Source organism: Lagenorhynchus albirostris, chromosome 19, assembly GCF_949774975.1.
Source record: "Lagenorhynchus albirostris chromosome 19, mLagAlb1.1, whole genome shotgun sequence".
Classification (NCBI taxonomy): domain Eukaryota; kingdom Metazoa; phylum Chordata; class Mammalia; order Artiodactyla; family Delphinidae; genus Lagenorhynchus; species Lagenorhynchus albirostris.
This window is the reverse complement of record NC_083113.1, coordinates 15968849-15994915: the sequence shown is the minus strand read 5'-3', so window position 1 is coordinate 15994915 and position 26067 is coordinate 15968849. Positions and strand designations below refer to the sequence as shown.

General features: G+C 38.3%; 1 protein-coding gene and 1 non-coding gene across 10 annotated transcripts in view; one reads left to right on the top strand and one right to left on the bottom strand.

Moving 5' to 3' along the window:
• Window positions 1-26067, bottom strand: part of ZNF568 (zinc finger protein 568) — a 167260-nt gene that overhangs the window by 77030 nt on the left and 64163 nt on the right. The window contains exons 1-5 of one of the 9 annotated variants that reach the window (XM_060132341.1): window positions 25686-25802; window positions 24325-24395; window positions 20782-20850; window positions 20571-20662; window positions 19011-19069 (exon numbers count right to left, since the gene is read on the bottom strand). In XM_060132341.1, coding sequence (XP_059988324.1) covers window positions 19011-19069; window positions 20571-20646 — 135 coding nt within the window. In that variant the 5' untranslated portion in view covers window positions 20647-20662; window positions 20782-20850; window positions 24325-24395; window positions 25686-25802. Of the gene's footprint in view, window positions 1-16042; window positions 16152-19010; window positions 19070-20570; window positions 20663-20781; window positions 20851-20873; window positions 22299-24324; window positions 24396-25545; window positions 25803-25862 lie in introns of those variants that run through there. The other 8 variants (XM_060132352.1, XM_060132346.1, XM_060132345.1 and 5 more) reach the window with 8 other exon arrangements.
• LOC132510584 (small nucleolar RNA SNORA25) lies at window positions 16041-16167 on the top strand. The gene has a single exon (XR_009537382.1). It is a non-coding gene; the product is annotated as a small nucleolar RNA SNORA25 (small nucleolar RNA).

Genomic DNA, 26067 nt, shown 5'->3' with positions numbered 1-26067 from the left:
TGCAAATCAAAACTACAATGAGGTATCACCTCACACCAGTTAGAATGGGCATCATCAGAAAATCTACAAACAACAAATGCTGGAGAGGGTGTGGAGAAAAGGGAACCCTCTTGCACTGTTGGTGGGAATGTAAATTGATACAGCCACTATGGAGAACAGTATGGAGCTTCCTTAAAAAACTAAAAATAGAATTACCATATGATCCAGCAATCCCACTACTGAGCATATACCCAGAGAAAACCATAATTCAAAAAGACACATGCACCCCAATGTTCACTGCAGCACTATTTACAATAGCCAGGTCATGGAAGCAACCTAAATGCCCATCGACAGATAAATGGATAAAGAAGAAGTGGTACATATATACAATGGAATATTACTCAGCCATAAAAAGGAAGGAAACTGGGTCATTTGTTGAGACGTGGATGGATCTAGAGACTGTGATACAGAGTGAAGTAAGTCAGAAAGAGAAAAACAAATATCATATATTAACACATATATGTGGAACCTAGAAAAATGGTACAGATGAACCTGTGTGCAAAGCTGGAATAGAGACACAGATGTAGAGAACAAACGTATGGACACCAAGGGGGGAAATTGGGGGCAGAGTTGTGTTGTTGTTGTTGGTGGGATTAATTGGGAGATTGGGATTGACATATATACATTAATATGCATAAAAGAGATAACTAATAAGAACCTGCTGTATTAAAAAAATAATAAAATTCAAAAAAAAAGAACATACATGGTAGGTAAAGGGCCAAGGTCAGAATCAACCATTAAGCATCAAAGAAAGCGTCTTAGGTTTTTGTTTCTTGCTTATATTTACAGTTGTGGGATGAGAATCAAAACTATGAGAGTGGTGTGACAGAAACTAAAAAACAAATGATAAATTTTTAGAAAAGAATGTTACTTGATCACAAAAACCAACTCTTCCTCTCCATTTAAAAACTTCAGTATCCAAATAAGGAAAAATCTTTACCTGCAAAGGCTCTAAGAAAGAAATATATATCCCATATTTGGGAGAATATTCAAGAAACAGTATAAATAAGATAGAAAAATGGGAAATACAAATGGAAATTACCCAAAGCTGAATCACAATTAATGTTTCTTAGAAACTATCTCTATGATCATTACTACCATCAATATCATCATCACTGTCATCTATTGAGTACTTATATGCCAAGCATTGTTAGAATTTCTTTAGATATATTAACTTCCAAAATTCCCCTAATAAGGTTATGAAGTAGCTACTGTTATTATCCATTTGAAAGGTAAGGAAACCAGCACTAAGAGTTAACTTTCCTAGGGTCATAAAGCTACTATGTGGTAGAGCAGAGATTCCAGCCCAAGCAGTGTAGCTGCAGAGCCCATGTTTTTATCCATCATATTATACTTCTCCAAGTCAGCAGGAAGTCTCAGAATCCCAAAAATATTCCCCAATTCAAGATAGACAATTGGAAACACAAGAGAGTCTGCTGCCCTCTGAGACCAGGGGTGGGGGGCACACCTGAGCCTCTTCTGTTCCTTGAGCCTAAGCCTCACCCCCCACAGCCCCCAGGGCCTTTTCCAGCCTTGTGGGTCCTGAGCATTTGCCGCACCAACCACCCAAACCTCACCCTTGCTTAGGCCCTGCCCTCCACAGCCAAGGCCTTTCCCCCCCTCCTTTTTTATCTATTTCTTTTCCCTCCTCTTTTTTATTATTTTGGTACAGATGTACCTTCCGGTTGTTTATACATCTATATTTAAAATTTTATATTCTTCCTAACATATCTGTTAGTTTCCTAGTCTAATTTTATTTTTTACTTTGCTATTGTTCTTTTTTTTTTTTTTTGCCACCCCAGGTGGCTTTCAGGATATTGGTTCATGAGCACGGGGTCAGGCTGTAGCTCCTGCAGTGGGAGTTCTGAGTCTGAACCACTGGAATAACAGAGAACCTCAGACCCCAGGGAATATTCAACGCAGTGAGGTCTCACAGAGTTCCTCATCTCAGCACCAAGACCCAGCTCTACCCAATAACCTACAAACTCCAGTGTTGGAAGCCTCAGGCCAAACAACCAGTAACACAGGAATAATATCCCACTCATAAAAAAGAAAAAAAAAAGAGACAGCAAAAAAATATGTCACAGATGAAGGAGCAAGCTACAAGACCAAATAAATGAAGAGGAAATAGGCCATCTACATGAAAAAGAATTCAGAGTAATGAGAGTAAAGATGATCCAGAATCTCGGAAATAGAATGGAGGCATGGACTGAGAAAATACAAGAAATGTTTAACAAAGATCTAGAAGAACTAAAGAACAAACAGAGATGAACAACACAATAACTGAAGTGAAAAATACACTAGAAGGAATCAATAATAGAATAAGGCAGAAGAACAAATAAGTGAGCTGGAAGACAAAATGGTGGAAATAACTGCCGAGGAGCAGAATAAAGAAAAAAGAATGAAAAGAATTGAAGACAATCTCAGAGACCTCTGGGACAACAATAAACACACCAGCACTCGAATTATAGGGGTCCCAGAAGAAGAAGAGAAAAAGAAAGGGTCTGAGAAAATATTTGAAGAGATTATAGTTGAAAACTTCCCTCACATGGGAAAAGAAATAGTCACCCAAGTATAGGAAGCACAGAGAGTCCCATACGGGATAAACCCTAGGAAAAACACACCAAGACACATCTTAATCAAACTAACAAAAATGAAATTCAAAGAAAAAGTATTAAAAGCAGCAAGGGAAAAACAAAAAATAACATACAAAGGAATCCCCATAAGGTTATCAGCTGATTTTTCAGCAGAAACTCTGCAGGCCAGAAGGGGATGACAGGATATACTTAACGTAATGAAAGAGAAAAACCTACAACCAAGATTACTCTACCCAGCAAGGATCTCATTCAGATTCGAGGGAGAAGTCAAAAGCTTTTCAGACAAGCAAAAGCTAAGAGAATTCAACACCAACAAACCAGGTTTACAACAAATGCTAAAGGAACTTCTCTAAGTGGGAAACACAAGAGAAGAAACAGACTGACAAAAACAAACCCAAAACAATTAAGAAAACAGTAATAGGAACATACATATCGATAATAACCTTGAATGTAAATGGACTACATGACCTAACCAAAAGACACAGACTGGCTGAATGGATACAAAAACAAGACCCATATATATACTGTCTACAAGAGACCCACTTCAGACCTAGGGATACATATAGACTGCATGTGAAGGGATGGAAAAAGATACTCCATGCAAATGCACATCAAAAGAAAGCTGGAGTAGCAATACTCGTATCAGATAAAATAGACTTTAAAATAAAGACTGTTACAAGAGATAAGGAGGGACACTACATAATGATCAAAGGATCAATCCAAGAGGAAGATACAACAATTATAAATGTTTATGCACAACACAGGAGCACCTCAATACATAAGGCAAATGCTAACAACTATGAAAGGTGAAGTTGACAGTAACACAATAATAATAGGGGACTTTAATACCCCACTTACACCAATGGACAGATCATCCAAACACAAAATAAGTAAGGAAACACAAGCTTTAAATGACACAACAGACCAGATAGATCTAACTGATATTTATAGAACACTCCACCCAAAAGTAGCAGAATACACTTTCTTCTCAAGTGCACATGGAACATTCTCCAGGATAGATCACATCTTGGGTCACAAATCAAGCCTCAGAAAATTTAAGAAAATTGAAATCGTACCAAGCATCTTTTCTGACCACAACGCTATGAGATTGGAAATCAATTACAGAAAAAAAAAAACTGTAAAAAACACAAATACATGGAGGCTAAACAGTGCACTACTAGATAACCAAGAGATCACTGAAGAAATCAAAGCAAAAATTTTAAAAATACATGGAAATAAATGACAATGAAAACACAGCAACCCAACACCTATGGGACGCAAAAGCAGTTCTAAGAGGGAAGTTTATAGCAATATAATCTCGCCTCAAGAAACATCTCAAATAAACAATCTAACCCTACACTTAAAATAACTAGAGAAAGAAGAACAAACAAAACCCAAAGTCAGTAGAAGGAAAGAAATCATAAAGATCAGAGCAGAAATAAATGAAATAGAAATGAAGAAAATAGCAAAGATCAATAAAACTAAAAGCTGGTTCTTTGAGAAGATAAACAAAATTGATAAACCCTTAGCCAGACTCATCAAGAAAAAAAGGGAGAGGACGCAAATCAATAAAATTGGAAATGAAAAAGGAGAAATCACAATTGAAACTGCAGAAATACAAGGGATTATAAGAGACGACTACAAACAACCATATGCCAATAAAATGGACAACCATGAAGAAATGGACAAATTCTTGGAAAGGTACAATTTTCCAAGACTGAGCCAGGAAGAATTAGAAAACATAAACAGACCTATCACAAGTAATGAAATTGAAACCATAATTAAAAATCTTCCAACAAACAAAAGTCCAGGACCAGATGGCTTCACAGGCGAATTCTATCAAACATTTAGAGAAGAGCTAACACCCATCCTTCTCAAACTCTTCCAAAAATTGCAGAGGGAGGAACACTCCCAAATTCATTCTACAAAGCCACCATCACCCTGATACCAAAACCAGAAAAAGATATCACAAAAAAAGAAAATTATAGACCAATATCACTGATGAACATAGATGCAAAAATCCTCAACAAAATACTAGCAAACAGAATCCAACAGCACATTAAAAGGACCATATACCATGATCAAGTGGGATTTATCCCAGGGATGCAAGGATTCTTCAATATACGTAAATCAATCAATGTGATATACCACATTAACAAATTAAGGAATAAAAACCATATGATCATCTCAATAGATGCAGAAAAAGCTTTTGACAAAATTCAACAGCCATTTATGATAAAAACTCTCCAGAGTGGGCATAGAGGGAACCTACCCATATATGACAAACCCACAGCAAGCATCATACCCAATGGTGAAAAACTGAAAGCATTTCCACTAAGACCAGGAAGAAGACAAGGATGTCCATTCTCGCCACTCTTATTCAATATAGTTTTGGAAGTCCTATCCACAGCAATCAGAGAAGAAAAAGAAATGAAAGAAATACAAATTGGAAAAGAAGAAGTAAGACTGTCACTGTTTGCCAATGACATGATACTATACATAGAAAATCCTAAAGATGCCACCAGAAAACTACTAGAACTAATCAATGAATTTGGTAAGGATGCAGGATGCAAAATTAAGGCACAGAAATCGCTGGCATTTCTATACACCAACAATGAAAAATCAGAAAGAGAAATTAAGGAAACAATCCCATTCACGATTGCAACAAAAGAATAAAACCTAGGAATAAACCTGCCTAAGGAGGTGAAAGATTTGTATTCAGAAAACTATAAGACACTGATGAAAGAAATCAAAGATGACATAAACAGATGGAGAAATATACCATGTTCTTGGATTGGAAGAATCAATATTGTGAAAAGACTATACTACCCAAAACAATCTACAGATTCAATACAAGCCCTATCAAAATACCAACGGCATTCTTCAAAGAATTAGAACAAAAAAATTTACTATTTACAATAGCCAGGACATGGAAGCAACCTAAATGTCCATCAAGAGATGAACGGATAAAGAAGATGTGGCATATATATACAATGGAATATTACTCAGCCATAAAAAGAAATGAAACTGAGTTATTTGTAGTGAGGTGGATGGACCTAGAGTCTGTCATACAGAGTGAAGTAAGTCAGAAAGAGAAAAACAAATGCTGTATGCTAACATATATATGGAATCTAAAAAAAAAAAAAAAGGTTCTGATGAACCTAGGGGCAGGACAGGAATAAAGATTCAGACGTAGAGAATGGACTTGAGGACACAGGGAGGGGGAAGGGTAAGCTGGGATGAAGTGAGAGAGTAGCATGGGCATATATACACTACCAAATGTAAAACAGACAGCTAGTGGGAAGCAGCTGCATAGCACAGGGAGATCAGCTCAGTGCTTTGTGACCACCTAGAGGGGTGGGATAGGGAGGGTGGGAGGGAGGGAGGTGCAAGAGGCAGGGGATATGGGGATATATGTATACATATAGCTGATTCACTTTGTTATACAGCAGAAACTAACACAACATTGTAAAGCAATTATACTCCAATAAAGATGTTAACAAATAAATTAAATTAAATTAAATACATGAGGAGTGCCTTTTTTAATGTAAAAAAAAAGACATGAGACATGGAGAAGAGAAAGGAAAATGGCAGACATAATTTAGTGTCAACATTAGTGGTAAATGGATTGAACAATCAAAAAGGCAGAGACTGTCAGACTGGATAGAAAAACAAGATCAAACTACATGCCGTCTATAGGAGACATACTTTAGGTTCAAACATAAAAGTCAACTGAAATAAATTGATGGGAAAAAATATATCATGCAAAAAATAACCATAAAAAACTGGAGTGAATATACTAATATTAGACAAAATAGACTTTAATACAAAAACTGGGGACTTCCCTGGTGGTCCAGTGGTTAAGAATCCACCTTCCAATGCAGGGGACATGGGTTTGATCCCTGGTCAGGGAGCTAAGATCCCACATGCTGCGGGGCAAATGAGCCTGCGCCTCGCAACTACTGAGCCCGCACACCACAACTAGTGAGCCCGCATGCTGCAACTACAGCCCATGTGCCACAACAACAGGGTCCACGTGCTCTGGAGCCTGTGTGCCACAACAAAGAACCCATGTGCCGCAACCAAGAACTGACACAGCCAAATAAATAAATGAATATTTAAAAAAGGAAGTCAATAAAATGGAGAACAGAAAAATAATAGAAAGAATCGATAAGGCCAAAAATTGGTTCCCTGAAAAGATCAACAAAATTGACAAACCTTTAAGTTGACTGACCAAGAAAAAGAGAGAATGCTCAAAACATTAAACTCAGAAATGAAAGAGGAGACATTACTACTAACATTACAGGATTAAAAAGGATTATAGTGAAATATTATGAAGAACAGTATGGTAACAAATTAGATGATTTAGATGAAATGGACAAATTCCTAGAAAGACACAAAGTAATGAAACTGCTCAAGGACAGAAAAAAAGAAAATCTGAATAAACCTGTATCAAGTAAAGAGATTCAATTAGTAATCAAAAAACTACCCACAAAAAAAAGCTCAGGGCTAGATGGCTTCACTGGTAAATTCTACCAAACACCAAAGAACAGTTAATACCAATACTTCACAAAATCTCCCAAAATAGAAGAGGAGTGAATGCTCCTTCTATGAGGCCAGTATTACCCTGATATACCAAAGACAAAAAAAAAAAAAAAGAAAAGAAAAAGAAAACTACCAACCACTATCTCTTATTAATACAGAGGTAAAAATCCTCAACAAAATACTAACAAATTTAATCTAACAATATATAAAAAAGGGAACACAGATGTTTATAACAGCTTTAATTCATAATTGCCAACACCTGGAAGCAATCAAGATGTCCCTTAGTAGGTGAATGGATAAATAAATTGTGGTACATCCAGATAAAGGAATATTACTCAATGCTAAAAAGGAATGTGCTATCAAGCCATGGAGGAACCTTAAATGCATATAACTAAGTGAAAGAAGCTGACTTGAAAAAAAAAAAAGCTGACTTGAAAAGGCTATATACAGTATGATTCCACTATATGACATTCTGGAAAAGGCAAAACTATAGAGACAGTAAAAAGATTAGTGGACACCAGGGGCTGGAGGAGAGGAGAGCAATGACTAGACAGAGCAGAGAGGATTTTTAGGTCAGTGAAAACACTCTGTATGATACTATAATGACAGATACATGTATATACATTTGTCCAAATCCATAGATTATACAACACCAAGAGTGAGCCTCAACGTAAACTATTAGACTTTGGGTGATTATGATGTGTCAGTATAGGTCCGTCAATTATAACAATGTACCACCCTGATGGGGGATGCTGATAATGGGGGAGGCTATGCATGTGTGGGGGCAAAGGGTATATGGGGAATCCCTGTACTTTCCTCTCAACTTTGCCATGAACCTGAAATTGCTCTTTAAAAACAAACAGGGCTTCCCTGGTAGCGCAGTGGTTGAGAGTCCGCCTGCCAATGCAGGGGACACGGGTTCGTGCCCTGGTCCAGGAAGATCCCACATGCCGCAGAGCGGCTGGGCCCGTGAGCCATGGCCACTGAACCTGTGCGTCCAGAGCCTATGCTCCGCAACGGGAGAGGCCACAACGGTGAGAGGCCCGCGTACTGCCAAAAAACAAATAACAAACAAACAAATATATAAAGGATTATGTGCCATCACCAAGTGGGATTTATAACAGGAATGCAATACTGATTTAACATCTGAAAATAAACTAATGTAATACTCGATGCCGAAAGAATAAAGAACAAATCCATATGATCATCTCAACAGATGCAGAAAAAGCACTTGACAAAACTCAATACCTTTTCATGAGAAAAACATTCAACATACTAGCAAAAAAGAGGAACTTCCTCAACGTGTTATAAGACATCTACAAACACCCCACAGCTAAAATCATACTAAAAGTGAAAGACTAGATGCTTTCCCCTTATGGTCAGGAACAAGACAAGGATGTATATTCTTACCATTTCTATTAACATTGCAGTGAAGTTTCTAAACAGAGCAATTAGGCAAGAAAATAAAAGGTATCCAGATTGGGAAGGAGAAAATACAACTATCTCTATTTTCAGATGACATGATTTTCAGAAAACATAAGAAATCCACTAAAATTTTATTAGAACTAATAAACAACTTCAGCAAGGTTGCAGAATATAAGATCAATAGTAAAAAACCAATTGTATAACTAGACATTTGCAGTGAACATCCAAAAATGAAATCAAGGAAAACAATCCCATTTACAATAACATCAGAAAAAATAAAATACTGCTCAAGACGATGGAGTAGAAAGACGCTGAGCTCACATCCTCTCATGGGCACACCAAAATTACAACTATTTACGGAGCAACTGTTGATGAGAAAGACTGGAACCTATAAAGAGAACGAACCAGAACAAGATGGGTAGGAGTGGTAGAGTCAACGTATAGTCAAGACCCATACTCCTGGATGGGAAACACACAAAGGGGAGAATAATTACAATTGCAGAGGTTTTCCACAGGGAGCGAGGGGTCTGAGCCCCACATCGGGCTCTAGAGCCTGAGGATCCTGCACAGGGGAAGACAAGCCCCCAGAGCATTTGGCTTTGAAGGCCAGTGGGGCTTACTTTCAGGAGACCCAGAGGATTGTAGGAAATAGAGACTCCACTCTTAGAGGGCGTACACAAAATCTCACATGCTCTGGGACTCAGGAGAGCAGCAGGAATTTGAAAGGAGCCTGGTTCAGACCCCGCTGCTGACCTTGGAGAGTCTTCTGGAGAGGCAGGAGGCAACTTGAGCTCACCCTGGGGACACAGAAGCTGGCAGCAGCCACTTTGGAGAGTTCGTTCAACCACATGGATGCTGGTGCTGGCAAGTGCCATTTTGGAATCTTCTCTCTAGCTTATTAGCCTTGGGACTCAGCTCCACCCCGCCCACCAGTTTGTGGGCAAAAGTACTCTGACCCCTCAGGCCCACCAATTAGCCAGGCAGGGACACAGACCCATCCATCAGCAAGCAGGCTGCCTTAAGATTCTCTGAACCTACAGCCACCCCTGACATTACCCTGTCCACCAGGGGGCCCAGGACCCAGCCCCACACACCAGAGATGAAAATGTTGAGAGATGATACAAGCATGAGGGATGGAAATGAAGATCTAATCTAAAAGCTATATATATTGCCAAGGAACCAGAATAAAAGAAAACCTAATAACACAAATGGAAAAAAAACAACTTGGAGTTGAAATAAAATTGAGATATTATGACTATGTGAAAAGGAAAAAATAATGGAAAAAAAGGGTAAATTGTAACTGTGGATAGGCAATGGTTTTTTTATATATGACACCAAAAGCACAAGCAAAAAAAGAAAATTAAATAAAAATGGACATCAGAAAAATGTAAAAATCTTGTGCTTTCAAGGACATCATCAAGAAAGTGAAAAGACAACCCATAGACTGGGAGAAAATATTTACAGATCATATACCAGATAAGAAACATATCTAGAATATATATGAAGATCTCTTACAATTCAATAATAAAAAGACAAACCAATTAAAAAATGGGCAAAGGGCTTCCCTGGTGGCGCAGTGGTTGAGAGTCTGCCTGCCGATGCAGGGGACACGGGTTCATGCCCTGGTCCGGGAAGATCCCACATGCCGCGGAGTGGCTGAGGCCCGTGAGCCATGGCCGCTGAGCCTGCGCGTCCGGAGCCTGTGCTCCGCAACGGGAGAGGCCACAACAGTGAGAGGCCCGCGTACCGCGAAAAAAAAAAAAAAGGGCAAAGGATCTAAATAAACATTTCTTCAAAGAAGATATACATATGGCCAATAAGCACATGAAAAGATGCTCAACATCACTAATTACCAGGTACACGTAAATTAAAGTCACAATGAAATATCACTTCACAACCACTAGATGGCTATAATCAAAAGGACAGATAATAATAAGTGTGATGAGGATGTGATGAGACTAGAATTCTCATCCATTGCTGGTGGAAACGTAAGATTGTACAACTGTTGTGTAAAACAGTGGGGCAGTTCCTTAAAAGGTTAAATGTACAGTTACCGTATAAGCTAGCGATTCCACTACATATAATGAGAACTAAAAATATATGTCCACATAAAAACTTGTACACAAATGTTCTTAGCTACATTATTCATAATAGCCAAAAAGTGGAAATAATTCAAATGTCCATTAACTGATAAAAAGATAAATAAAATGTCATATTCAGGACTTTCCTAGTGGTGCAGTGGTTAAGAATCTGCCTGCCAATGCAGGGGACATGGGTTTGAGCCCTGGTCCAGGAAGATCCCACATGCTGTGGAGCAACTAAGCCATGCACCGCAACTACTGAGCCTGAGCTCTAGAGCCCGTGAGCGACAACTACTGAGCCCCTGCGCCACAGTTACGGAAGCCCACGTGCCTAGATCCCATGCTCCGCAACAACAGAAACCACTGCAATGGGAAGCCCACACACCACAACAAAGAGTAGCCCCCACTTGCCATAACGAAGACCAACACAGCCAAAAAAATAAAATAGAAATAAATAAATACATTTATTAAAAATATGTCATATTCATACAAGAGAATGCTGTTTGGAAATAAAAAGAAACAAAGTACTGATACAAGCTACAAAATGGATGAGCCTTGAAAACATTATGCTGAGTGAAAGAAGACAGTCACAAAGGACCATATATTATATGATTCCATTTATATGAATGTCCAGAATAGGCAAATCCATAGAAACAGAAAGTACAAAGGAGACTTGGGGGGAAATGGGAAGTGATAGCTCATGGGTACAGAGTTCCTTTTTAGGGTGATGAAATGTTCTAACATTGATTGTGGTAATGGCAACTCATAAATATACTAAAAACCATTGCATTATATACTTTAAATGCGTCAATTTTATGGTATGTGACTTATATGTCAACAAAGTTTTCTTAGGTTGTGAGACTGTTCCAATGTATTTCAAGTTTTAAAAAAATTCCAATAAAAATAGTTCCATCAGAAAATATTACTGATTAACTTGATTATTATTCCACAAATATTCATTTGTGTCTCTAGCTAATGTCCCATCCCCCAGTGTGGGCCTTGAGTGAGCCATTTGTTAGAGCTAAAGGAATGTCAGAGAACATGATGTGAGTAGAGGCCTGAAATGCACTTACACCTGTTAAAAACAAGACAACAGGCCCAAAATGGAGTCACTTATGCTAAGCCTCATGTCACTAAACTGAGACTTACCTACAGTTTCAGCCTCTCCTAGAAATAAAATCTTAAACTAGTCAAGCAGGAATCACCTGATCAGCATTAGTGAGGTAATCTGCCTGATAGACCCTATCATCCCCTAAAGGAAAGTAACCTGGCCAGAACCAATCCATTTTTGCTACTATAACTTCCTTATTCCCACTCCCTTCTGCCTATAAAAATCTTTGACTTGGTACAGCTCCTCAGAGTTCCTATGTATCTGCTAGATTGGATGTTCCCTGACTCATGAATCATTGAATAAAGCCAATAAGATCTTCAAAATGTAATCAGTTGAATTTTGTTTTTAAACACACCCTTGACTTGGTTCATGTACTCCAGTGATCTGGCAAGTGAAGAGCCTGCCCCAGAAAGCTGCTGCTCTTTCACCTGAATGAACACACATGGAGGAGATATGAGCCCATGCCACAGCCTGAGTCAGGGCCAGGTGATCTGCAGCCCAAAGCAGAGCCCAAAGCCCACATAGTCAACCTGCATGAGAATAAAGGTCTCATAAAAGAAGCAGAAAAGCTGAAGAGATACCTGATTGAAAATTTTTCAAAGAATTAGGCTCTCAAAATGGAGGTGGATTTAGATATTTTTACTGGTTAACAGGCTGTAGAGTCTGACATCATGAGTTCAAATCCTGGCTTCAAAATTTAATCGTGTGGGAATTCCCTGCCAGTCCAGTGGTTAGGACTCGGCACTTTCACTGCCATGGCTCGGGTTCAATCCCTGGTTGGGAACTAAGATCCCATAAGCCTCGCGGCCCAGCCAAAAACAAAAAAGTTTTTTTTTTAAACTAAACTCGACAAATAGCCAAATTTGAGCCTTATCTGTAAAGTGGCATTTTCCTCCAAGGGCTGTTATGAGGACTAAATGAGGCCAAAAACTGTGAAGCACTCAGAACTGAGGTTGGCACCCAATAACCTTTCAATAAATGTTTCAGGAATAGATAACCCCTATGGAATATGAACCACTAAAAAAAATAGGGGGCTTCCCTGGTGGTGCAGTGGTTGAGAGTCCGCTTGCCGATGCAGGGGACACGGGTTCGTGCCCCGGTCCGGGAGGATCCCACATGCCGTGGAGCGGCTGGGCCCGTGAGCCATGGCCGCTGAGCCTGCGCATCCGGAGCCTGTGCTCCGCAACGGGAGAGGCCACAACAGTGAGAGGCCCGCGTACCGCAAAAAAAAAAAAAAAAAAAAATAGGGAAGAACAACAAAGAAAATATATTTTCTACTAGTGCTAGTAAATTAGCATTAAAACATCTTTCCCACTAACTAGTAAATTAGCATAAATTTCATAGAAAAAAAAACTGTACTCCTGACAAAAATTATAAAACAAGTAACAAAAGTAAATATGGGTTAATTTCTAACTATATAAAATGATGAATCAGTGCTTTAGAACAAATAGTGTATTTTCCTAAGATGTTGACTCTCTTTACATACATATGTCAAGAATTCCATATTAGGAGCAAGGAACAAAGAGGATTGTTAAAAAACACAAATTCACATTTCTTGTCATTAAATTTTATTCCTCCTCCTGTCAGACAGAACCAAGAAAAAGATGAGTATCTCCTGGGCCCTGGAAGGAAGCCTTAACATTTCCAGAGGTCCTGCTGGTATCACAGCAGTTTCCTCTCCTTTATTTTTAAGGTACTTAATATGATAAGTCTTTTTTAAAAAAATAACAAAGTTTACAGTGAAGGCATAAAGATAATTACACGTCAGTTCTATGGTATATATGCTGACTGGCAACTTTTTTCTTTCTGACTGAACTTTTTGTAAGTTTTTTTTCCTTAAAGTTACACAAACATTAAACGAATATTCTTTTTAAAACTTAGAGCATAACACACATTTTTCGTATTTTTTCTTGGATATTTTACACACATTTTTCAAATGTCTTCTACAGTCAGCTTGAATAGACTTGCCTTAAAAATAATACTTAGAATATGTGAGATTCCAATAAATCTCAAGATTAAAGAGAATTTATATTGATTTAATAATGATGATCTTTTCCAAAAAAAGTATGTATTAAAAATTTATTCAAATCCTCTTTTAGGTCTCAGTAATGCTTTAAAGGTTTCTTTCTCCCATATACATCAGATACAATTTTTTTTCCTTTAGGATTTTGTTTCTACTCTTAACATTTTTCTTCCATTTTATTTATTTTTTAATTTTAATTTTTTTTGGCTGCATCGTGAGGTTTGCAGTACCTTAGTTCCCCGATCAGGGATTGAACCTGGGCCGTGGCAGTGAAAGCACCGAGTCCTAACCACTGGACCACCAGGGATTCCCACCTTCCATTTTACTTTTGAACTGGTTAGTGGTTTGTATATAGAAATGTTGTTGATTTCTGTATATTAATTTTGTGTCCACACTGTATTGAATTCTCTTGTTTCCTCTTCAACTGCCCACATACATAATTGTATCACCTAGATATAATTTTGTATGCACCTTCCCAATGTTTATCTTTTTTTTCTTTTCTATATGCATATAGAATTATAGTAAATAAATGTGGTACCATGAGTAATCTGGTCATGTTCCTGACTTTAGTAGGAATATGTATCATTTCCTGCAGGAAACATGGTTCTGGCCTTTAGCTTAGTGTGTGTGTAGAATAATTTTTTTTTTTGTAGAATAATTTTTTAAATATCATGTTAAGGAAGTATCCTTTTACTTCTATTTTATAAATAGATCCTCTTTAAAAAATCTCAAATTCTGATTTTAAAAAAATTAGTATCTTTGTGGAGCTGATTATATATATATATATATATTTTTTTTTTTTTTTTTTTTTTTTTTGCGGTATGCAGGCCTCTCACTGTTGTGGCCTCTCCCGTTGTGGAGCACAGGCTCCGGACGCGCAGGCTCAGCGGCCATGGCTCATGGGCCCAGCTGCTCCGCGACATGTGGGATCTTCCCGGACCGGGGCATGAACCCATGTCCCCTGCATCGGCAGGCGGACTCTCAACCACTGTGCCACCAGGGAAGCCCTGATTATATATTTTTTTGAATATGATAAATTATATTAATGGATTTCCTTAAATTGAAACATCTTTCTGATAGACAGAAAAAAATGTTTCACTCAATTCTTCTCCAATTATAGACAGTCCCCAACCTAAGGCAGTTTGACTTATGAATTTTCCACTTTACAATGGTGCAAAAGTGATACACACAGAAAACATAGATACCTTGAATTTTAAATTTTGATCTTTTCTCAGGCTAGCTTTATGTGGTATGATACTCTCTGGTGATGCCAGGCAGTGGCAGCAAGCCGTAGCTCCCAGTCAGCCATGTGATGTCATGGGTAAACAACCAATACACCCTTACAACCATTCTATATTCATTCAACTGTTCTGTTTTTCACTTTCAGTACAGTAGTCAATAAATCACATGAGATATTCAACACTTCATTATCAAATAGGCTTTGTGCTAGATGACTGAAGGCTAATGTAAGTGTTCTGAGCATATTTAAGGTAGGCTAAACTAAGCTATGATGTTTGGTAGGTTAGGTGTATTAAATGTATTTTCAATTTCTGATATTTTCAAATTATGATGGTTTTATCAGGATGTAAGTCAGGAAGGTCTGTAGTCTACAATTCTTTGCAATTCCAATTAAAATCCCAACAACGTATTTTCCTTAGAGCTAGATAAACTGATTCTAAAATTCAAATGAAAGCATAGAGGTCCCAAAGTAGCTGAGGAAATTTTTTAAAACTAGAACATTTGTGTAGTGGGAAGTGGGGAAATGCCTGCCAAGCAAACAGGGTTATTATAAAGTTAAAGTAGTTAAGACAATGTAAACACATACACACACACACACGCGCGCGCACACACACACACACACACACACACACACACATAGTACTGGTATAGATGTAGACAAACAGATTAAAGAAACAAAACAAAGAGCCTAGAAACAATTAAGCATGTATATTATAAAGGTGGCATCACAAAGTAAAGATCTATTTAACAAATGGTATTGGAACACTGGTCGCCTACATGCAAAAATAATTTTACTGATATAATTATCAGCAAATTCCTACCTTGGACCAATTACAAAATTGAATTCCAGTTGGATCAAAAACTAAATATGAAAAGCAAATCTTTGAAAAGAAACTATAACATAATAATTGGAAAGATATCTTATAAAATACCAACATTAGAAACTCATGAAAGAAGACTATTAAACATTAATGTTGCATACGTCATTTCAAAGAGGGCTTATGGGACCAAAACCAGGAGCTCTTAATGCTGTGACCAAAGACTGAAGTTCTCCACGGGATGTAATAGTCACTCAACAGTGCTATGTCTTCCTGAGGAGATACAAGATTTAACCACTTATATCCATGATTGCTGATACGGGAAAGTAAAAATAAATGTTTCCCAAGTTTAACAACAACAATAAAAATTAATGTTGCATATTAATTTTGATTGAATTATTACTGTATGTACAAACTTATCATATGCTAGATGAAACTACCCAAATTTAAAGTTTATATACAACAAAAGATACACGATAACATATAAGTGACAAATTAGAAGAAGATATCTGCATAAATCCTAATGCTGAAGCAGGCATTCTTAAAATCCCTTAATTTCAAGTAGAAGAAGGACTAACGGCATAAAATGGACAAATAATATGAACAGTCAATTGGCAAAATTTGCATTTCTTCACTCATGAGTGGATTTCCATTTGTACAGTATCATAAGAGTGTGGTCCTAGAGTCAGGCTGTATGGGTTTGAATCCTGGCTTTACTGCACACTTGATGCTTGAATTTATGTAAGTTTCTTAATCTCTGTGCTTCACTTCCTTTCTCTATAAAAATGAAAATAATATCTACTTTACAAACTTCTGATAACGATTACATGAAATAAGCTACGTTAAGCTTATATAGCACAATATACCTGGCACGTAATAGGTACTCAATAAAGCTATTATACTTATTGCTGTAGAAGATTTTTCTAGCTGCTGTGTAGTCTATTCAAATATAAATAAAAGCTGCCATGTAATATATTTACATCCATATTCTAGAATGAATGCCCAGAAACATAGGCAGTCCATTTCTGTTTGATAGTCCAGACCAAGATGTCTGGCTCTGGTGTCTGAAAGGAACTGAATGAAGTTTTTGAAAGCTAACAGTGTCCTATTTGGAGATCACAACTCCTTATCTCTAGCTTTTTACTTTATAAGGAAAATTCACATGTGAACTAATTATTTGGAATTCTCTCATAAAAGATGGTCGTTACCCACTAATTCAAAATACACCTAAAAATGTATCTACAAATCTGAATAGTCTGTTTCTTTGTGACATTTTTATTTTAAAATATTTATTGCCACTTCCATTTTTTCCAACTGCTTGCTCATGTTCTCCACCCAATTTTCTATTTTCTTAATTGTTGGTTTTTAAGAATTGTTAGTATATTTCTGCATATGTATTACAAAAACTGTTCCCAGTTTTGCCTTATTACAGTGTTTATGGTAGTTTCATTGAAGAGAAGGATTAATTTTGTGAACACAAATGAGGCATCTACTCTTTTATCTTATCAGTTTCATATGTTAAACTAAAAAAGTAGGTCAATGAATACAGCAAACACATTCAAAGACCTTTTCAGGTAGAAAGATTTATATAGCTAATAATTATTAACAATATTTATCATTTATGGAGCACTTACTATGTGCATTTAACCCTCCCAATATTCCTATGGGGTAAGTATTATTATTATCCCCATTTACAGATGATGTAACTAAGGACAAAGAGATTTAGAAACTTGCCCATAATCATGCACTTACTCTCACTGAGCCAAGATTTGAACCCAAGTCTGTCTAGGCCCAGAAAACCACTCTGCCAAAAGGAGAAATAACTGGATAAGCCGCACAATCATGTGGTCAATAGAAATGTGTGTGTGTTTCAGGATGGAAAAGATATGAGCTGAGGAAAAAGAGGTAGTGGAAAATATTTAAAATACAGGAGTGTGAGGGATTCCAGTGCTGGAAATGAAAAGAATCAACAGCAGAGGAAAATGAGTCATTTTGTAAGAAGATGAAGAATACTGTATATTTTGAGACCATAAAAAAAGACGTGGAGAGTTATAGATACCAGAACTATAAAAAATTCTGCCACAGAATTTTAGTATATATTTTAGCTCAACTTAAAAAGTCTCAACTGAAAGAAATATATATGGAGGATCGTTTGAAAGAAGTACTCGATTTACTCTTCCCAATAATTCTAGTTTTTAATCTATGGCCAAGAAGGACTTTTAATAAACTGAGCTTAAAATCATAAGAATTATGGAATTATTTTGGATTTCTTTTTGACCTAAGTGCCAATGAAAAGCTTTTTTTCTGTCCTGAATTATAAGCTTTTTCCTCATAAGTAGTGCAAGTTATGGGATGAACTTTATGTCTCAGTTTGCTTTTGCTTCTCCAGATCGTATTCAAAAAAAATTTTTTTAAAGATTTTTTTTTTTATGTGGACCATTTTTAAAGTCTTTAGTAAATTTGTTACAATATTACTTCTGTTTTATGTTTTGGTATTTTGGCCGTGAGAAATGTGGGATCTCAGCTCCCTGACCAGGGATTGAACCCTCACCCCCTGCATTGGTAGGCAAAGTCTTAACCACTGGACTGCCACGGAAGTCCCTCAAATTTGAACTCAAGTTTTATAATCCTGTATGGACCTGTTTCTGCATAGCCACATGTCAAATTTCCCCAGGTTCTGACCTTCTAGCTGTATTTTTCCTCACCTTGATTTTTGATTTAGTTTTTTCCAACTTACTGGTAGGTTAAGGTAACTGCAACTGCATTGTAAAATAATGCAGGAAACAAATAAATGCTTAAAACATACAAGAAGGGACTTCCATGGTGGCACAGTGGTTAAGAATCTGCCTGCCAATGCAGGGGAGACGGGTTGGAGCCCTGGTCTGGGAGGATCCCACATGCCGTGGAGCAACTAAGCCCGTGCACCACAACTACTGAGCCTGTGTGTTGCAACTACTGAAGCCTGCATGCCTAGAGGCTGTGCTACGCAACAAGAGAAGCCACTGCAATGAGAAGCCCGTGCACCACAATGAAGAGTAGCCCCTGCTCGCTGCAACTAGAAAAAGCCTGCACACAGCAACGAAGATCCAACGCAGCCAAAAATAAATAAATTTAAAAAAAAACACAACGTACAAGAGAACTGGTCATATCCTCTTCTTCCTTGAAAAGGGCAGAATCTGGAGAACACCAAGCTGAGGAAAGAGAAATAAAAATCTGTTTACTTCAGAGCCCCAGATAAAGGACTAGAGAAATCTTCAGCATCAGCTGTAAGATCACCTATAATGATCCTCAGAGCTTTGAGAAATATTAACCACCACCAGGCTACAGAGACACTGAAATGTACATAGATGGCTTGTAATTTAATCATATAGAGTTCTATGGGAATTTCTGGAGGGCTAAGTCTAGGGTGCCCAATGACTCTATTTCCCTAGTTTCCTGCTATTTTATTCCTAATAGGAGATTTTTAAAGTACATAATAATAAATACCACAAAGATTTAAGGATTAAATTATTTATGAAGCACTGTAAAGAATTTGGAAAAAACTTTAATCAGAGACAGGTTACAGGCATTGTGGAACATTCGTATGATGGAATGAAATGCAGTTATAATTCTAAAGACATTTTAAAATAACTTAATTGACTTATTTTTTACCCTAAAAAATTCAGGGCCTTCAGGTTAAAAATGGAAGACTGAATACTTGCATTTATTTCTGCTCTCTCTGAAACACAACCAAAACGAAAGAAACAATCTCACAAGGACAAAGAATACAGAAGATTTTAGCGGGAAAGAGATGTCAACAAAATTCTGAAAGATAGAGAGCAAATGACTGGTTTCTAACTTAGAGAAAGATGAAGCTTAAGCGAGGGTGGGGAAACCATGGCAGAACACTTGAAAGGCTCAGGAATGGAGGTATTAGGTACTTTTACAAGCAGGAGTTTGGGGTGGGGCTGAAAAACAGGGAACTACATACAAGGTGGGGTTGAAGCAATGTAGAGAAAATAAGGGAATTAAGTAAAAGCTGTCAGATTGAAAGATGAAGTGTTCCCCTCAACTTTTTTCCTTTCTTTGCCTCCCAAAAGCAGGAATCCTGGCTTATACTCCTCAAACTTCTTGCTGGGAAAACTGACTAGCTCAAAAGAAAATGCATACAGATGCTGACATTTGGTCAACCTTCAACCTCGAACAAAACACCATATTAGAAAGAAGGGCAAGGAGAAGAGTGGGTGGGAGTCGGGGTGGGGTGAGGGTGATGAGGAAGGGGTTAGATAGAAAAAAGAGATAAATCTTTATTTCTACTGTCAAAAGTCAATAGGAAATATCTAAAACTGAAATCAAACATTAGCAGTATGAGGATGTTATTCAGGAAAGCAGAGCTGAATACCAGAATACCCAGAAAAAAATGTTCCAAGTAATTGCCTATGGGTAGTGGGAACAGGGTATGGGAAGGAATGGAACAGGAAACTTTTGTTTACAATTATATATTTAACAGCACTTTTTAAAAAATCTAAATGTATATAAGAAAAATAGGAATTATATTAAAAATTTATTTTAAAAAACTGTTGTCAAGTGAATAAAATAAAAAACAAACGTCAACACAGTCAATAACTTGTGAACTTTCTTGGTAGGAGTACTGAACTTCCTAACTCTTTTTACAGACTCTCCTAAACTCTGCCCATCTCTGAGCCACCTCACCTGTCCCTTCCATCATCTGGGTCAAATGCTCCGTTGTCACACAGCTACTGCTGATCTCTGAAGGTTGAGATCTCATTCAGGCCTTTCCCTCTCTAAACAGAGGGGTTAAGATAGGGTGCACGTCTAGCAATTCCAGGGTCCACTCTATCTCAGGACTCCCCAGCTTCCAGGGAAGGCCTCAGATCAGGAGGTCTCCTTCCATGATAGATACCTGCTCTTCACTGTTCTTTATCCTCACATCACAGATCTGTCTTATCTTTGTGGAGCCAGGACCTGTGGGCTTATGATATAAATCCAATTTACCTGATGTCTTCTCACTGGATCCCTATGGGAACCAGCCTCCAAGGTGGCCCCCAATGATCGTTGTCTTCTGGTATTCATGTCTTTCATACACCCCTCCCACACTGAATAGAGTTGACCTGCATAACCAATAGGATCTTGCAGAAATGACAGTGTGTGACTTCCAAGGTTAGATCATAAAAGATATGGTTTCTGTCTTGCACATTTTTGAATCACGCACTTTGAAGGAAGCCAGCCACCATGCCACGAAGACACTCAACAAGCCTTAGGAAGAGGCTTGTGCCAGCAGCCAACACCAATTTGCCAGCCATCTTGGAAGCAAATCCTCCAGTCCCCATTAGCCTTCTGATGACTGCAGCCCTGCCAGCAATTGACTGAAACTTCATGAAATATCTGAGCCAGAATACCCAGCTAAGTCACTCCCCACTCCCCAAAAACTGAAATAATAAATGTTTATTGTTGTTTAATATATGTTTATTGTTGTTTAAGCCACTAAATTTTGAGGTACCTTATTACACAGTAATAGATAATTAATACAGTCCCAAATAATTAGCTTCCTTCCTTGTAATTCACAGTCTCTGGAGTCACTGACCAGAGATGCTGAGACAGCAGGAGTCTGGAAGAAAACTCAAAGACTCAGCAACTCAGTTTGAACCAATAGAAACACCAAGAGTCTAGAAACAAAGTGAATACAATAGTGATGTTCACATATCTGCTCCTCAAATATCTTTTGTGAGCATAAAGATGTAGCCCTGATGCAGTGACAGATATAAAGCTGAGTCAAAAAACATTCAGATTTTCATCAACCCCAGATCTAGTGTGAAAGAGAGGTGCATGAAAAGTCCAGCTATTCCATTTCCTATCTATCTTGACAACTGAGATAAACGAGAGTTGTAACACAGAACTCCCATACTCATCATTTGAAATGAGAATTATACTCATGTCACAGTGACATTGTCACATGACATTAATTTATCATCTATGGTGAAAAAAATGATACACAAGAGAGTAGACTAATCCTTACTCTGAATGACAGAAAAGAAATAATAAAACAGAAAACATTCAATTATAATAAATTTTGAGAAGTGTTATGCTTGGGATATACTCCTACTGTCCCTCACACAGTTTCTATTTTTTTTTGAATGGCAATTATCACTAACAAACTATATAATTTATCATGCTTATTGTCTTTCCACCCCCTCATATAAAATACATGAAAACAGGGATTTATTTTTGTCTCTTTGCCACTGATAGTAGGTGCCCAAAAAATATGTGGATAAACTGGTATACCCACTAGGGAAAACAGTATGGCAGTCAAAAAATTAAGAATAGAATTACTATATGATCCATAAATTCCACTTGTGGATATATACCTAAAAGAACTGAAAGCAAGGACTCAAACAGGTATCTGTACACACATTTGTAGCAGCATTATTTGCAATAGTCAAAAGAAACAAACAATCCAATTGTCCATTGACAGATAAATGGATAAACAAAATGTGGTATATACAATCAATGAAATATTATTCAGCCTTAACAAGGAAGAAAATTCTGACACATGCTTTAACATGGATGAACCTTGAGGACATTATGCTACGTTAAATAAGCCAGTCACAAAAGGACAAATACTGTAAGATCTGGTACACGGAGTACATAATGAGGTAAAGTCAAATTCATAGGGACAGAAAGTAGAATGGTGGTTGTCTGGAGCTGGGCGACTGAAGGAATGGGGAGTTATTGTTTAATGGGTAAAGTTTCTGTTTTGCAAGATAAAAAGAGTTCTATGGATAAACAGATGGTGATGGTGGCACAGCCATGATGGATGTAATGCCACTGAACTGAACACTTAAAAATGGTTGGTAAGATGGTAAAATTTTTGTGTATTTTTTTTGCCTTTATTGAGGTATATCTGATACACAAAAAACTGCACAAATCTAATGTATATATCCTGATCAGTTTGGATATATGCATACATCTGTTAATACCAGTACCATAACCAAGGTACTAAACATATACATCACCTCCAAAAACTTCCTTGTGTTTTGTGGGTTTTTTCCAGTAAGAACAGCTAACACGAGATCTACTCTCAACGTATTTTAAAGTGCATAATACCACTTTGTTAATATAGGTACTATGTTGTACAGGGCTCTAGAACTTATTCATCTTACATAACAGAAACTTTGTACCCATTGGAAAACAATTCCCCATTTCCCTCTCTCCCAGCCCCTGGCAACCACCATTCTACTCTCTGTTTCTTTGAGTCTGATTATTTTCAATACCCCATGTAAAAGAATCACGTAGTATTTGTCCTGTAACTGGCTTATTTCATTTAGCATAATGTCCTAAAGGTTCATCCATGTTGTCACAAATGGCAGGATTTCCTTCTTTCTTAAGGCTGAATAATATTCCAATGTACATACATGCCACATTTTCTCTACCCACTCATCTGTTAATGGATAGATGTTTCCATATCTTGGCTATTGTGAATATTGTTGCAATGAACATAGGGGTACAGATATTATGACAGCAAATTTTATGTCATGTGATGTTATCTCTATTTTACCACAATTAAAAAAATACACACACAGAGTGTACCCTTGAACAACATGGGTTTGAACAGCGTGGGTCCACTTACAGGCAGATTTCTTTTTCAGTAAATACATACTACAGTACTACTACACGATTTGAGGTTGGTTGAATCTGCAGCTGCAGAACCTAGGATACAGAGGGCCAACTGTAAAGTTCTATTTAGATTTTTGACTGCAAGGGGTGAGGAGGGAATCGGACCCCCACGTTGTTCAAAGGTCAGCTGTACATATTGAGCAAATGAATAAATACTAATTTGGGGTAATTGAAATTAGAAGAAAGCAAAATATCAGATAAGAATAACATAGAAATGGGTGGGTAGTTTGGAGTTGGCAAGTGTTCTAAAATCTTAAGTTAGTGTTTTGTTAAACATGCATGTTAAAAATTCAAGGATAAGAGGGCTTCACTGGTGGCACAGTGGTTAAGAATCCGCCTGACAATGCAGGGGACACGGGTTCGAGCCCTGGTCCAGGAAGATCCCACACGTCACAGAGCAACTAGGCCCATGCACCACAACTACTGAGCCTGCGCTCTACAGCCCACAAGCCAAAACTACTGAAGCCCGCATGCCCTAGAGCCCGTTCTCTGAGACAAGAGAAGCCACTGCAATGAGAAGCCCGCGCACACAACGAAGAGTAGCCCCCGCTCACCACAACTAGAGAAAGTCCACGCGCAGGAACAAAGACCCAACACAGCCAAAAATTAATTAATTAATTAATTAATTTTTTAAAAATTCAAGGATAAGAAACCAAAGCATTGGAGAAAGAAATGGGGTAAGGTAAACCTGCACAATAAAAAAGAAGGCATAATAGAACATAAAACAAATTTTTATCAGCAATCACAATAAATGTAAATGAATTAAACTCACCTATTAAAATAACAGTCAAACAGGATAAAAAGAGGAAAAGCCCAGCAATATGCTCTTAACAAGAGACAGACCTGAAGTATAAAGACATAAAGGGAAGGGGTTGTAAAATGAAATTCCTGGAAAATACAATAACAAAACACGAAAAGCAATATTATCAGACAAAAGAGAACATGGACCAAAAGACATTCACCAAGATAAAGAGGCATGTTTCTTATTGTCGTAGATTGGAATCTTGGTCCCAATGTTTCACCCCCTTCTAAGAGGATTACATATTCACACTTTTTGCCATTTAACTCTGCCTTGCCTTCTGACTGCGTGTAATTAATGTTACACTGAGGCACCTGAATAGCTCTGGCTAACCTAATATTAGTATACTTGGGAGCAGAGGTTTTTAAGGGTGTTTTTATGATCAGTCTTGCACTCTGGTGATCTACCAGGAGAAGAACACGTCCTGGTAACCACTGTCCTTTTAGCCTGAGCTGCAGAAAGAACACACGTGGAGCAGGTTTCAATCGATTCTGCAGTCCAGCCACCCAGGCAAGCCCAGCCTAGATAAGCTGAACACAGAACCTGCAAACCTGTGAACAGGAGAATAAATGTTTGCTGTTTCATGCCACTGAGTTTAAGAGTGGTTTGTTAGGCAGCATTATTATGATTACAATAACTAATACATATAATAAAAGAAGACACAGGAAGATGAAATAATAAAACTGGAAAAGATCACCAAGGGAAACTGGAGAGCAACAGAACCGGGCCAAGAACTGCTGGGGGGAAAAAAGGGCAGCAAAGGGGACTAAGAAAGAGTAGCCAGTGGGGAGGAAAGACCACGTGAAACCAAATACAGAAAATTTTTTCAAGCGGTTACCAATTATGCCAAAGGCTACACAAAAGTCAAATGTGGTAAGACAAGAACCACTACACATATCACAATTGCAAACACCTCCACACTCACACACACTGCACATCTACCTGACAATCAGAGACAACACCACACACGTTATCATAAATCACAGACAATTACAAACATCACCATGACAAAAATATCCCATCACAATTACTCCACCACACTCAACACAACCACACCCCCATCACTGTCGCATCATCACAATCACATACACACAGGATCACAACCTCACAGACCATCATAATCACACACACACTAACTCTCCACCAGCTTCTTGTTCTAACAACTCCAGCCACGCTCCAGGAGCGTACTCCCACCCCGAGCACTCTGCACTGCCACTACTCCAGATCCTCGGGGCCTCCTTATAGGCTCCGCCCCGTCAGCGGCGCGCGCCGGTTCAGCCCAGATTGCTTGAGGCCCTCCTTCAAGTCCCGCTCCGGGGACGCGGTAGCGTCACCTGCCGGAAACGCCCGAGTGCGCATCTAGCGCGCAGTTTCTGGGAGGCTGGGTGAAGGTGACACGCACGATGGCCCGGGCCAGGTGCCGGTAATGCCGCACCAACCCTCCGCGCCCGCCTCCCAACGGAAGTTCCACTACACAACACCTCCCAGAAGCCCTCATGGCCCGACTCAACTTCCGGCCAGAACGGAGCCGGAGTTTCCTGTGTGAGGGAGGCGGGTGGGCTAGGTCTGTTCTGGTGGCTGAGCCCGAGCGTGCCGAGTTACCGCGAACTGCAACTCTGAGACCTGGCTAAACTCTGAAAGTTGCAGGAGCAGTCATTTCCGGTGGACGCAGCGAGGGCGCTGAGAGGAATCGGCCGTGGGGCTCGCTGTGGACCA